General features: G+C 37.7%; 2 protein-coding genes across 3 annotated transcripts; one reads left to right on the top strand and one right to left on the bottom strand.

Moving 5' to 3' along the window:
- Nucleotides 1-324: 324 nt before the first annotated feature.
- Nucleotides 325-5431, top strand: LOC127795052 (uncharacterized). 2 transcript variants are annotated; one of them, XM_052326481.1, is made up of 6 exons: nucleotides 325-909; nucleotides 2993-3104; nucleotides 3236-3407; nucleotides 3515-3687; nucleotides 4385-4529; nucleotides 5085-5431. In XM_052326481.1, the coding sequence occupies exons 1-5, from the start codon at nucleotides 494-496 to the stop codon at nucleotides 4505-4507; spliced, it is 996 nt and encodes a 331-aa protein (XP_052182441.1). In that variant the 5' UTR covers nucleotides 325-493; the 3' UTR covers nucleotides 4508-4529; nucleotides 5085-5431. The 2 variants fall into 2 exon arrangements, with proteins under 2 accessions (XP_052182441.1, XP_052182440.1); XM_052326480.1 differs by having other exon boundaries at nucleotides 326-909; nucleotides 3515-3702.
- Nucleotides 5432-6214: 783 nt separating this feature from the next.
- LOC127795051 (E3 ubiquitin-protein ligase UPL5-like) lies at nucleotides 6215-13876 on the bottom strand. The gene is made up of 3 exons (XM_052326479.1): nucleotides 11999-13876; nucleotides 6894-7483; nucleotides 6215-6659 (listed from the first exon to the last, which is right to left on the bottom strand). Exons 1-3 carry the CDS (start codon nucleotides 13755-13757, stop codon nucleotides 6396-6398), a joined length of 2613 nt encoding a protein of 870 aa, XP_052182439.1. The 5' UTR covers nucleotides 13758-13876; the 3' UTR covers nucleotides 6215-6395.
- Between the last annotated feature and the right edge of the window lie 493 nt (nucleotides 13877-14369).

Raw genomic sequence — 14369 nt, 5'->3', positions numbered from 1 at the left:
TCTGTTTGGACTTTGTTATTGCTTAAAGTTCACATCACACTTGTTTAAATAACATCCTTTTTGGGGGGTTTGAAGCAGTTGTTGGAAAGAATGGTGGCGACTGGGTTAAGCATCTCCATTCTGCCATGCCAATAAGACGCGACCTCAAGAAGCAACACACACTTTTTTTCACTATTTCACCTTTGCCCTCCAATTTTTACAGATTTCGCAACTTGCCCCCTCCCTAACGCCGGTACGTGTTAGATAACGAAAAGGGCAAAACCGTCTCTTCGTTCTAGATCAATGGCATTTCCGTCATTTCCGCAGAATATAGATAGAGAGAGACAGATAGAGAACAGACAGAGAGACGGGAATAGAGAGAGAGAGAGAGAGAGAGAGAGAAGGGGGGAGAGAGCAGAGCAGAGAGCGAACCGTTTGAGAGTCCGTTTATTCGGTTGGGTTTTGTATATACGTATCGTATATATATATATGTGAAGGGGAAAACCAGAGAGCGATGGTGTCGGACCAGGAGATAGCCAAGGGAGTGGAGACTGTGCTCCGTCAATCGGACCCTAACGCCGTCACAACCCTTAACGGCGTCTTGCAGCAGCTCGAAGCGAAGCTAGGGTTAGACCTCTCCCACAAGGCCACCTTCGTCAGGGACCAGATCAACTTTCTCCTCCGTTCGCATCCGCATCCGCAGCCGCAACCGCCGCCGCCGCCTAAAGACCATTTTGCCCTTCCCTACCACCCCCAATTCCCTCCCCATTTCGCCCTCCACCAGCAGCAGCAGCAGCAGCAGCATCACCACCACCTTTACCGCGCCTCCGAGGAGCTCTCCTTCCGCAACCCTCAGCCGCCCCTTCTAGCAAAAAGGGAGCCAAATGTTCAGAATGCGCCTGCTAATTCCTCCTCGGTTCCCAAGGAAAGGTTTGTTTATGTGTTATTCGGCTTTCGCTTCTTTAAATGTGGTGACGGTGGTTGTTTTAGCCCTAATTTTGGAATTACTGTGTGCAATTGAACTGGTTTTGTGTCTCTGATGGTGAAATTTGGGGACTTTTGAGCTAGGGTTTGGTTTCATCTTCCTATTGGAGATGAAAGCAAAATGTAACGAAAATGTTCCCTGAAATTCTCATTGGTTACTTTCAGGAAGATTTAAAATTTTTCAAACCCTTGTTTATTTCCACGTTAGCCTTTGATTTGCTTTCTGTTGGATAAGGGATGTTCATTACTCGTTCATCTATCAACTAGACTGTATTTCCCCAAAACTAGCAGCTTCACCTGCCAAAGCGCCCCGACTTTAACCTGCCTACTTCAGTATGTAGTTTGTAATTTACTTGAGTTGGAAATATGTGGTATAACTGAAAGTTGTCTTAATGTTATTTGACTTGCAAGCCATGTAGGCATCATTTTGCAGTGACTTTTTTTAATTTGATGCTCTTGCTGGAAAAGAAATGGGCAAAAAAGATCATGTGACAAGGTCTTGTTGAAAAACATGTCCTATGAGTATGAGGTAAGGCTTGACTTAGTCTCAGGGTGAGGATGAGTTCATTTGGCCTACCTGTCTCAAGTAATGAGGATTTTAAGGTCTTGGAGTTATACTTCTTGTCAAGACCTGAACGGGCGTGTCTTTGTCTCAATATCTTTGTACACGCACTTTTCCCTTTCCTGTAGCAGCTAAAATTTATTGTTACCGAAGTTAAGGGGCTATTATTCAATGTATAAGGCTCCCACTTACGTAATGATTAGGTCCTGTGACATGTGGTATCAGTAGGTAGCCTCCTGGTTCTTCATTAAACTGCCTCTGCTGCAGTGAATGATGAATTATTCATTAGAGATGAATTGAAAGCAGATGCTGCATTACCATACAACTAGACAACCTGACTTGTTCTAGCTAACTGACACGACATAGTGGTATTGAGACTTGGTGGTGTTGATGGTGGTGGTGGTATTTTGTCCTTGCAACACCATCAACCTGAACAATATCATTCCCCTTGTGGTTCATAGACGGACCTAATGCATAGAATTTTGTGGGTACCAGCCCAAACAATCCATTGTTTGTGTCATCTCATCCTTATTTCAAGCTATGCCTTTCCTTAGTTACATGCTTGCTCTTTTTTACTCCATCTTTATCTTCTTGTTTATTCATCTCAACTTTCTGAGAACATTCTTTAACCAATTGTATCTTACCATTTTCTCAAGTATCTTGATCACCAAACGTGACATATAAAACAAAATAGTTCCTATTTTCCTGTAGCCTTGTGGCTATCTTATCAGGGTGATGTGCTCTATTAACCCATGTATGCCGTCAAAGCACCCCCATGTCATCATTTTCATGGAAATTAGTATGTATATTCTTTTCCTTCTTTTTCCTTTTTGTTTAGCCATGAAAAATATTCTAGCTAAAACCCATAATTTTTTGTTCCAACTGACATTTTTGAAACCATTCATGTTAATTTAAGGGGTCCTTCTAAAAGCTACTGTGTTAGCATTTATCTATGCAAATATTTTATGCTTTATCTACAAGATAGCATAAAACATTGGGCCTGACGTCATGGTAACTCCCACATTATTTGCACTTGCTATTGTAATGCATTGACATGTTTAGTTTTTTTTTCCCACTTTGGGGAGCTCACCAGTATGCAACAGCTTTTAATATTTCTTATTGCATGCCTTCTAACATCGGTAATTAGGTATGCATTTCCTGTAACTGCTAATTCAGTGCATACACATATACTGTTCTGAATGGAGATGTGAGTATGATGCATAAATCAATTTCTCTTCTTAAACTTACTTGCTTTTGTTGGGCGTTTCTGGCCAATGATATTGTTTTGCAATTTCAAATGTCAAATCAATATAATGTCTCTCTTATTTAGTAAAATGTGTAATGACTAGACCTGTTGGCTTTTAGTCTATAATTTCATAGTTCTTTTTATAACCCTCCAACAACAACCACTTTCCTTTGCTATCTTGCAAGCCTAATGTTTGTTTGTGAATTAAACATTGAATCCAGTGCCCCAGCTAAAACCAAAAGAAGAGGAGGACCAGGAGGTCTAAACAAGGTTTGTGGTGTTTCACCTGAGCTTCAGGCTATTGTTGGAGAGCCAGCCCTTTCAAGAACCGAGGTTCTGACTCTGGGACCAAGCATTCTCTTTTTACTTTTTTTCTAGGGTCATTTCTTGTGTATAGTTCTATCTGTTGTTTTAAGCTGCCCCTATTACATGGGGCTATTGATACCCTATTTCTCTTGGTTCAGATTGTGAAGCAGCTGTGGGCATATATTAGGAAAAACAACCTACAGGATCCAAGTAACAAGAGGAAGATAATATGCGATGATGCATTGCGTGTAGTATTTGAGACAGACAGCACTGATATGTTCAAGATGAATAAACTGCTTGCCAAACATATTATTCCACTCGGACCTACAAGTATGTAAGCGAAACATGATATCAACTTGCAAGCTTTTTGTCTCAAAATGATTTTGCCCAAGTGATGTGCTTTTTTTTTTTTTTCTTTTACCCTTTGTTATTTGCAGAAGCATCTGCTCAAGCTAAAAGACAAAAGGTGGAAGTTGAGTCAGCAAATGAAAATGCTGAACCTGGTCCACCACCTGTTATAATATCTGAAGCGCTTGCCAAATTTTTTGGTACTGGAGAAAGGGAGATGCCCCAGTCAGAAGTCCTCAAACGTGTTTGGGAGTACATAAAGGTTAACCAATTGGAGGTAGACAGCCAAGTTGGTGTATCTGTGTGAATTCTGTGATGTTTAGTGATAAGACATTGTCTGCTGCATATGATCAGACACTGATGATTTGTCTGGTTCCTTCTGATAATATTATGGTCAAATTTATATTTTGCAAAAGAAAAGAGAATTGTATATATTTCTTTTGATCTTTTCTCTCATGCCTGCTGAGTAATTGCTTTTCTCTTCTTAATTGCATGACATCATCACTAGGGTGAACTTATTGAGCTGTACTTCTCCTGCTCTCTTAAATAAAGTTGATGTATGCAGCTGAGTTATGCCATATTGCTATTCTTTGTTCCAGTTTCTTGCAGGAAATTTATTCTGTTTTTCTTCTGGATACTAATCACATGCGTCTATCAGTTGTGGCTGTAAATTTTTTTAAGTTAGTTATGCATAGATCCTTGTGTTTTGCTATCAAGAGGAGAACTGATTGCCCATATGTAATGATCTCTCAATCGAGAAATGGCTTTGCCTCTGTGATCTGTTGTGATATGTTATTTCTCTCTGGAATAATTTGTATTTACAATAATCTCAGTACTTGCAGTGAAGTGATACTTTGATGTGTTTATATTTCCTTTGGTGGTAGTTTGTCATTTTTCCAATTGCCAACCACGTGAAAGATCTATATTGTTGTTCTGATGGCTTTCTATGCATCTTGTAGGATCCTATGAACTCAATAGCAATAGTATGCGATTCAAAGCTTCAGGAGCTTTTTGGATGCGAAAGCATTTCTGCAGTTGGCATACCAGAGATGTTGGCTCGCCATCATCTATTCAAGCAATGATGCTTTCTGGTCGCCTGAATCAGTGAGTTTAAGACTAAAACTGACTTGGCAATAGATAACCAATATGTGTATCAAATTGTAGTTTCATTTTTGTGAGAGCTACTAAGCTGGAGAAATATATGAAACACATTTTCATCAGTCTAACCAAAATTGCAGGTGCTCAGATGGTTTCCCCTTTCTTGTTTGCTGTTGCTATGATTTCTTTGGACTGCCATAAAGGCAGACCTGTAAGAATATAATCACAGTAGGACCAAGATTTTTTTTGGCGTAACCATCGTTGATGTCTCATATTTCGTGACCTTAATATCCTAGAGGCCTTTGTAATAAATTCTTGCTCTAGCCTGACTGAAGGAAGCCCAACTCTGAATTTGTTTTGTTTTCTTTATCCATTTAAGTCCATCTCTGATCATCAATCGTTTGGGATTTTGGTAGTTACAACAACTGTGCCCCCAACTTATTCATGTCGATCATGCGCTTGCCACAAGATAACCTTAAATAACATAAGAAGATGGTTTCGCTTAGGTCTTTGGGCTTATTGATTGTTGAATAACTCGCTGTTTGTTTGTGTTCCCCCCAGGTAAGGGTGGATACTGCCTTCGACGAGCTGTTGGTGACGGGTAGCTGATGAACATGTCGATATCTTTTTTCTTTTGGGTTTAACTTCTTTAGCTTGTTATTAACATGGTTAGATGTTATGATGGTGCTCAAGTTGTCTATCTATGTGTAGAATTCAAAAAAAAAAAAAGTAGCAGCCGGGGCTAGCGGCAAGAGTTGTCTTGTAAGTATGCCAGGAGCGTGATGTAGGTTTTGTTGCTCAATCTTCTCTAATATTTTCCCATGCAAATGAATTGCCTAACCTCCCTGGAATGCATAGATGATCAAACAAAAAAGCCCATGCAAATACAAAATTCTATTCTGAATGAATTAATTGCTTCATTTTGTTTCACTCCCCGTTTGCCTTGTAGGCAGAGGCTGCTGCATGAATTGTTGCTGAAATATAGAGGGTGCCCATTGGGACTTAGTAAGAGACAAAACTTGAAAAACCTGCAATCACCATAGAATATCATCTCAAAGCAAGCTTTTCATGACTGGTTTAAGAACATGTTTACCAAATATATACTAGAGCCCTAAGATATTTAGTCATTTTATGTCTCGTATAGTTGTCACACTTGTTCCTTGAAGCTGGTTTGTTTGTGACTGAGTGATGTGACAAACTTGGTGATGACAAAAATAGTTGCTACTTATAACTAAAGTATTAAGTTTGAACTTAATCGTATGTATAACTAAATTATAAATACTATATCTACTTTGAATATTTAAATGGATTCATCTGACCAAGGGACGCCTCACCGTTGATGTATGTTTTACTACATGGAACTTGAAAAAGATAATCAAATGCTTTGCCATTGCTATGTAGCCACATTGCGAATCCACATATTTTCTGTTTTTATCCTTAAATCTATCAAAAATATATATACCGTCATTATATCATGTATAATAGTTAGTTACAATTCATATACCAGATAAAATATTATTGAATATTCTCCTCTCCTCTTGGAATGATTGGTAATTAAGTTGGGCCCGGCCCAGGTCTTATTGACGTTGGGCTGAGGGTATCCTTTTTGGGCATTTTAATCCAAAAGTGGTTTCGAGCTCGAAGGGATTCCTTGAGCAATGAGGTCTCTAGCTAGGGAATAAAAGGAGCCATGATAATAACTCTTAGGACTTTGAATAAAAAAATTCAGAGTTCTGGGTGACAGACAATAAGCCGGTTTGCGAATGTTAATTCAGTCTTGGAAAAGGATCAAACACAGCCGGCGCCACAACACCCCCCCCTCGGGAGGGGGGGGGGTAATCTGTACAAGAAGGCAGCACCAGATGATAATATTTACCCAGTACCAAAGCCCCCGTTAACACACTCCTGGGTGATCGTGCGAAGGCGAGCCTTCATGACAGCCATAGATGGATATGCTGGCAAAGACAAGCGGTAGAAGCATGTGTGAGACGAGGGGAGGTGGTCGTAAGACTCCAGAGACTTGTAGATGGCCAGCCGACTATCCAAGCCACGGAACCCCTCTGCCGGTAGATATTTCACCGACGTCCAGAAAAAGAGTAGGATCTTTCTCTCCTCTCCCGACATTCCTGCAACAATCTGCAAAATGTTTTCACAAACAGATTTGATTAGTCATATTACTCTAGCAACTGGTGTGCATGAAGAAACCAATTAATGTAATTTCTGCCAATCATATATATATATATAATATATGCCATAGGAATAAATCAAATCAAAAGAAAAGGGAATTACGTATATACGAATATGCATGCTTTCAAAGACAGACATTGCAGATTTAAGTAAAACCCAAATCATGCAGAAGCAGGCATGTACCTTCCAGAACCAGCGTATCTGTGGATCAGTTTCTTCGTAGCCATTATAATCGGTGTGTGCCTTCCAATCATTGATTGAAATAGCACTCCCCCTCCCACGCAGCATCCAGTCAAGATCTTCAAGCTCTAAATACTCAAAAAACATTTTTCGCTGGTTTGAGTTGCAAAGAATATCAGCAAACCCTCGAGAAAAGTAGGCTACCTGCTTACTGACAGACGTGACAAAACAATGTTGAATAACAAGATCAACATACTCCTGCCTGTTCCTACTACACACAGCAATGTTTTCCCCACCAGGACGAAGCTCCACAATTGTCCTGGATCCTAGCTCTTCTACTTCCCAAACAAATGTTAGACCTAGAGCATCTGAATCTAACATCTCTGGATCCATCTCCAGAATTTTCATGCAACTGTTGTACAGAAATGGATCTGTATCCCGAGTATCTTCCAAGGTAACATGCTTCCCAGCCAATTGCAAGAAAAACACACGATCAAGTATAATGCCAACCTGCACCTTATGCATCAAGGCTAGGCCAATTAACCTGCCACAGAAGCTAAAGTATTCAAGGTGCATGGGCTTCACCTTGGATGCTGCAAATAACACAATGGACAGAACTATCAGTAGCTAACATTGCCCAAAGAACTAATCACTCAGTTTTCCTTGATAGATAAAAAGGTTGTTTTAATATGATCTACAAGCTCAAAAGAATGGACCTGGTGACATGGACAGCCAAGAAGAAACTTTTGAAAAGAAACAAAAAAAAAAAATCCAAAACATCTTACAGAGAAGACATGGCAAAACGATGACGCAGCTTAAAGGCAATGTCTAGGCTAAAAATTGTTCTCTTAAGAGTAAGATCATTTTGTCGGGGGAAGTTAGCAATAGTGTTCTTCTAGCTGATTCATTAGGTTGCAAAGTCAGTACCTTACAGTTACAAACTACATACTTAGGGATGCCTTTAGGTTCCCTTTCAAATATTAAGGTGGTGCGGATGAGATGATTGAGTGGTGTGAGTCTAGAGTTGAGACCAGCCCCATGAAAGAGACATAATTATCTATCTATAGGTGTGAGAATCACACTTGCTAAGGGCACTTCTAGCGTTTCCATCTTTATTCACAATTCCTAATGCACTGGCAAGGTTGGAGAAATTGCAAAGAGAACTGGAGGAGAAGGGGGGAGGGGGAGGGGGGAGGAGGAGGAGGAGAAAGGTAGAGAAGACGAAGCAGCAAGGGAGGAGGATAGGAGAGTCATAGCTCAAAGGTATTGTAAATTTTAATTTTTTTTAATCCGTTAATACAATCATAATTTCATAATACATCAACAAGCCATCATATATATGGATTTGATAAAAGTTCTAAGACAACCTTTGAAACCAATCCTATTTAATATACTAATCTACAATCACAAGTCCATCATAAAATCTGTTAAAAATCCTTAGGAGCTTGAGGACTTTCAATATGGCCCTCCTTGGTAAGACATCTGCAGAGATTTGCATGCAAGAGTAATAGATTTGGGAGGAGAGTCCTTAACACCAAGTATGGCATGGCTCCCATTTGGATAGGTGGCCTACAAGACTTACTTTTGTTGCAGGTGTGTTTATGTAAAATGAAATTCAAAGCCCTTGCAAATAAGGTATAATAAGTTTCAAGTTGAATGTTATTCTAGTCATAAAAAGCACCTTTAATCATGGGAATCTAAAGACTGTACTACCGAAGTTGATAAGAAGGCTAATTTGGTTGAGATAATCAAATGTGCTACTATATTAGCCTACAGGAATGAGAGAAATGAAGATACAATGCTAGCAACCATATATGTGGGAACAAAAAAATGCATGTGGAGTCAAATGAAAGACTGGGCAGCCATGTCAGTTCTGGAGACTTATTGAATGTTCCAATAAGAGAAAAAGGTAATACCCTTATTTGTCTAATTCTAAAGGATAGAAACCAACAATTTATGTCCAATGTTTATTATGTTTCCCAATTTCCCGATATGTAAAGCAACATTTTGAGTTCGAGTCAACTTTTGTAAACCGGGTATAGTTATTGTTGTACAAAATGTCACTCCTTCCACAAAAGATGAAAAGGAGAATTTGCTTGTCAAAAGTAGGGTTGCACAAAGTTTGGCCCAAATTGTTTTGGTTTCATTTGGTTTAAGGTTTTCTAGAAAAATAATTTGCTTTGAAAATTTTGAGAAAAATAGTTTCTGATTAATTTTTAAACAAATTTTATAGAAATAAACACATAATTTTTTATTTTAACTTCTCACAAAAATTTATATAAAAGATAATCTATTTAAATGATTAAATCCTAAAGTAAACAACTCAACTATTGCTCTCAACCATAAATTTGTTGTAGGGACTACCCCTTAATTTTGAATCTCCAAATGCATGGAAAATTATCCATTTGAATTCATCTTTTTTATGATAACTTTGGTGGCAATTTGTTGTCCTCTTGATTTTGAATTGTTGTTCACTTTTTTCATTAATTAATATAATTTTTATATTATTTAAACCTCAGTTTGAACCAAATCAAAACATAATTTTATGGTTTGGTTTCTACTTCCAAACCATACCACACCCCTACCCAAAAGTACTAATGACTAAAAAAGAAAAAAAAATCATAAAATTTGAATTTTTTATTAAATTAGCATTATTTATTTATTTATTTATTACAAACTCGCATCGGATTTGGGATTTTTAGAAAGTAGGATAGGATTGCATATGAGCCTCAACCAAGAGAAACCCGCCAGTCTAACTGGCGAGTCTAGACCAACACTTTTGCTAACTGCCTAGGCAATAGAAACCTACCAGTTAGGCTGGCGGGTTTTCTAAACATAAACCACATTGGTGCTGGGTGTCAGGGAAGACATCTATGGGGGCATCAACCAAAGTTGGAAACTCAACCAAGCAAAGATTAAAGGGTAGCAAAGACAACTAATTTTTTTTCCGAGGAAATAGCTTCCAACCGAGACTTTTTCATCTTCAACTCATTCATGGTGTCAAATACTGTAAAAGAACTATTTTATAACCAACTTGATTTGAATGCTTACACATGTTTAACCTGCTTGTGAAGGGAACTTTTTAACAATTTGCCTAAGCCTTGGTAGTTAGCAATCTTAGGACTCTTTTGCTAAGCGTTGGCAAAGTGAAGTTGATCCATATTGGCCCAGGCTCAGATGACATTTGATCAAGGTAGTTAAAATCGGGATTTTAAGTGGGATCGAAAAAGGGTTTATAAAATCGAGTCGTAAAACCGTAAGATTTTAAAGACAATCAAAAATACCCTTTAATTTTTATAAATATATGTTTATAATAACATAATTTTATAAAAAATAAATTAATATCATTTAATAATCTAATTATTCCTTATTATAACTCAAAAGATGATGCTTTCAAAATATAATTCAAAACTAACATGTTGGTATAGGCAATTTAGAGGCAAAAGATAGCTTAAAATTCTTTAGAAGATGATTCCAATATTCTCCATTAGATTTAAGTTGCAATTTATACTTGAAGCGTAAAATCGTTTGGGGATCTCTGAAGCGTAAAATCGTAAAATAGTACACCTAAAATCGGGATTTTATAGGATTTTACCCCAAATAAGATTTTACATGGGATTTGAATCGTTTGGAGATCTCTGAAGCGTAAAATAGAAAAATCGTACAAGTAAAATCAGGATTTTAACAACAATGATTTGATAGTACCCTTAAAATCTCAAATCCAATGATAATTTTGTAAAGAACAAAAAAATAATGTTATTTTAATAAAAACTATGCTTGGGTTTGGCAGCTTGTTTTAAGATTTGCGCATGCATTATTTCAAGGACTAAAAATGATGGCCAACAAACACATGGTAAGAAGTCTTCAATCACCCCAATTAACCCAATCAAATTTGTGAAGGATGTTTGTGGCCCAATTACTCCTTGATTTTTGGGTAAGAATAAATATTTTCTTCTTTTCATTGATGATTATAGTAGAAAAAGGCATAAGTGTATTTCTTAAGGAAACATCTAAGGCATTCAGATTTTTCAAAACCAAAGAGGGCAAAAAAAAAATGGAAAAAAGATGATGCAAAAATTTAATGTTCAGTCTCTCAATGCACCTGCATCCATGATCTGGAAAAGGGATAATTTGCTAATCATCATAGATACAACAATCTGATAAATTTAGATGTTTCCAAAAACGAAAGAGGGCAAAAAAATGGAAAAAGAGGACACAAAGATTTAGCATAGGATGGTCTCTCAATAGACTTACATCCATGATGGCTAAAAAAAAGATAATATATTGATCAACATAAAAACAACTTTTGAAAGAAAAATGCAAGCCCTCTCTCATGTCTCAACTCAAGCCACTTAAATAACTTGGTTACAATCTCTCTCATATAGCTCTGATTACTGAATTGTCACATACATTACAACATTGGAAGGAGGAGCCTATTTGTAAGAAACTACTAGATTAAGATCAGGTCCCCTATCCCTATCTCTATTCCTAACCAATGTAGGATTGGGTTGTTTAAATATTTTTGTCCCCATTTGATTAGAAATTTAAGGAGTAATTCAGCAAGAAGCTTGTGGTGAAAGTTAGTGTTGCATTACAATATAAGATGGGTGAATTGCAAATGGAAAAATCAGGATTATTGACTAAAAAGTGGTAGCCAAAATGTTTAATCCACTAGATGAGAGAACAAAATGAGTAGGATGTGACAAAAGAATTTCACACAAGGTCTCATTAGTATGCTTGGGTAGTCAAAATGAACACAAGACAAAGGTATAAACAACTCAACCAATAACAATGTGCAAGTAACCCGTTTTAACATTTGGACCAACCTTTTTTCTAAATAACCCCCTTTGGATCCCCAAGGGGAAAAAGATTAAAAAAAATGATTGACAGTTTCACAACAAAAGAAGTAAAGAAGAACAAATCTAAAGGAATCCTTTTAGCTCAGCTGTTCTCTTCTCACAAGAAAAACAATCAAGACAGGAAAACAAACAATCAAGTTATCCTTGTCTTTTCATCTCTCTTATCAAAGGAGCTGCCAGTTCCCAATTATAGCAAACAAATTAAATGCAAAATTTATGAAAAATACTTGAAAGACAGCTAACACATACCAGGATTAGGAAAAACTCGTCTGCGATCATGTGGACAAGCTAAGAAAAGACCATTCTGTGGATCAAAAATTTCTTGGCATACCAATAAAAACCACTCTCTCAATACACCAGGCCCTGTAGCTTCCTCATTCCTGAACTCCAAAAATAAACCGCCACGTAATGCATTAGGATCTACTAGTCCAATATACTCAAATGACTGATTTAACAATTTTGACCTATCAATGAGCATCTCCAAAAGATCTTCAGAGTCATCCTTCAGTTCAGGAAACATCATCATCACTAGATGCCTTCTTGACTCAAAATCTGTCACATCTTTGTTTTCCAAAATCCATTCAAAATAATCACTTCTTTTGGCGTATCTAGTGATGAGGTAACAAATAGAAACCTTTCTACACTTCAATTTTAACCAAAATTGGGCCTCAGCATCCTGGTAGAGTTCAGACATGCAATTTAATTCCTCCAAAATAGAAAGATATTGAGACCATCCTTGATCAAGAAGTTCACCTTCCTTTTTCTGTTTCATGGCCAAGCACTCTTCCACATTCTGGAGGCAGAGTTCCATCTTTTCCAATAAATTAGTATAAATATCGTGAATGGAGTTAATCTCTTCGTCATAACAAGGAAGGTTATAACCATTCTCAGAAAAAGGCGCAGGGAACCCAATCTGCTCGCTGATTGCAGTTCGTATCGGCAGCAAGAAAGCCTTGAAATCACGGACATCACAGGCACACAGTTTATTGCTAGTGGGTGACTTCACACTTAACAAAAGACCATTAGATATACTAGCAGCAAGTTCTGTAATGAATGGGATAATATCTTGAACTACAATCAAATGGTCATAGCTAAATCTATTTCTTGAGCCCCATCCGATACTGATATCATCCATCATCAGAGCAAGACTACTTCTACAGAAAATATATAGAGGGTCATCATGAGAATCTCTGCTAAGTAACTTACAAAATTCTAACAATATGGGTGCACCAAGTGAAAGCATATATGGCATGACAGGTGTAAAAGCACAAATAAATTGCCTAATTGATTGCTCGGCGCACTCCTTGATACCCTCGTGCGGCGACATGTAGAGCATAACCAAAGCTGCAGGGGCAGAAGAAGCTAAAAATGTATCGAAGTGCCCCAAAGCTTCTTCCTTGTCCTCTGTAGGAGTCAAGTTCAAGAATTTCAGTAGTCTTGACTGAATAAACTTCGAGGATGGTGAAAGTTCACCCCGGGACATCCGCCAAACTGCCGAAACCATCTCATTTACCACCCGCCAAGCTAGCGGGTGAGTTGTGCTACGCATCCGACTCACCAAATGAAGCCCGGCATCATTCTGAATGGAGCATTCAGCTAATGATTTCTCCAATTGGAGATGCCTGCCCCCATAAATCAACCTCTGCTCTGTTGCCGGAATTCTCGTAATCTCTTGAATGCGCTCCAGTACCATTTTAATTGTATCATTCGGATTGGCGCGTAGAACCAGGGTCTTACCTTCGGAGAGCATTCTAACAAAGAATTGAAGTGAGTAAAGAGAACCTGATGGTGAAACGCAGCGCCCTGAATAGGCATCAGAAACCATCGAATCAACAAGAGGCGGATCAGTCGGACAGGCGCAGGTGGTGTTGACAGCATCATTTTCATCTCTCCTCAACCTAACTGAGACGAAGTTCGATGAGAAATCATCCTCACCGGCGTAATTGTCGAGCTTTCGCTTTGAGGAGGTGCGTTCGTCGACGCTGTCCATCGAGCCCTCGGTAGACATTCCCACAGTTACTAAACTAGGAGCTAGTCCAAATCAAAAGCCCTAGAGCCCTTCAAAGGAGAAGAAGACGAAGAAGAAGAAGAAAAAATGGTGTGAGAGTGAGGAATCGCGCCAGTTCATACGCGAACCTTTTTTTTTTATGCCAATCTCTCCATATAACAATTCTGTTCCGCTGGAGCAAGGGTATAAATGTCATCTCACATCATATCATTTTTATATTATTTTGAAAGATTACAAATCTATTACGTCTTGTAAAGGCCATAAATGTAATTTCTCATCAAATTATTTTTATATTATTTTTAAAGATTATAATTTTATTACATTTTATTGCACTATAATTAAAATCTCTCATCAAATTATTTTTATATTATTTTTGAAGATTACAATTCTATCACGTTTTGTTAAGCCCATAAATATAAACTCTCATCGAACTATTTTTTTTATCATTTTCAAATATTACAATTCTATTACCTTCTATTACATTTTATTACGTTCTATCAATACTATAACTGAAATCTCTCACCAAACTATTTTTATATTATTTTTAAAAATTACAATTCTATTACGTTCTATTACATTTTATTGCGTTATGTCAATGCTATAACTGAAATC

This window comes from Diospyros lotus, chromosome 2 (genome assembly GCF_014633365.1).
Source record: "Diospyros lotus cultivar Yz01 chromosome 2, ASM1463336v1, whole genome shotgun sequence".
Classification (NCBI taxonomy): Eukaryota; Viridiplantae; Streptophyta; class Magnoliopsida; order Ericales; family Ebenaceae; genus Diospyros; species Diospyros lotus.
The sequence above is the reverse complement of the archived record's forward strand: the minus strand, read 5'-3'. Positions and strand labels throughout refer to the sequence as shown.

What these genes read in the sequence shown, in the direction of transcription:
- LOC127795052 (XM_052326480.1), top strand. Translation starts at nt 494, where the DNA reads ATGGTGTCGGACCAGGAGATAGCCAAGGGAGTGGAGACTGTGCTCCGT. An exon ending in CAGCCCTTTCAAGAACCGAG is followed by an intron (nt 3,105 to 3,235) that starts GTTCTGACTCTG and finishes CTCTTGGTTCAG; the next exon opens with ATTGTGAAGCAGCTGTGGGC. An exon ending in TAAAGGTTAACCAATTGGAG is followed by an intron (nt 3,703 to 4,384) that starts GTAGACAGCCAA and finishes TGCATCTTGTAG; the next exon opens with GATCCTATGAACTCAATAGC.
- LOC127795051 (XM_052326479.1), bottom strand. Translation starts at nt 13,757, where the DNA reads ATGTCTACCGAGGGCTCGATGGACAGCGTCGACGAACGCACCTCCTCA. An exon ending in ACGAGTTTTTCCTAATCCTG is followed by an intron (nt 7,484 to 11,998) that starts GTATGTGTTAGC and finishes TGTTATTTGCAG; the next exon opens with CATCCAAGGTGAAGCCCATG. An exon ending in AGATACGCTGGTTCTGGAAG is followed by an intron (nt 6,660 to 6,893) that starts GTACATGCCTGC and finishes AACATTTTGCAG; the next exon opens with ATTGTTGCAGGAATGTCGGG.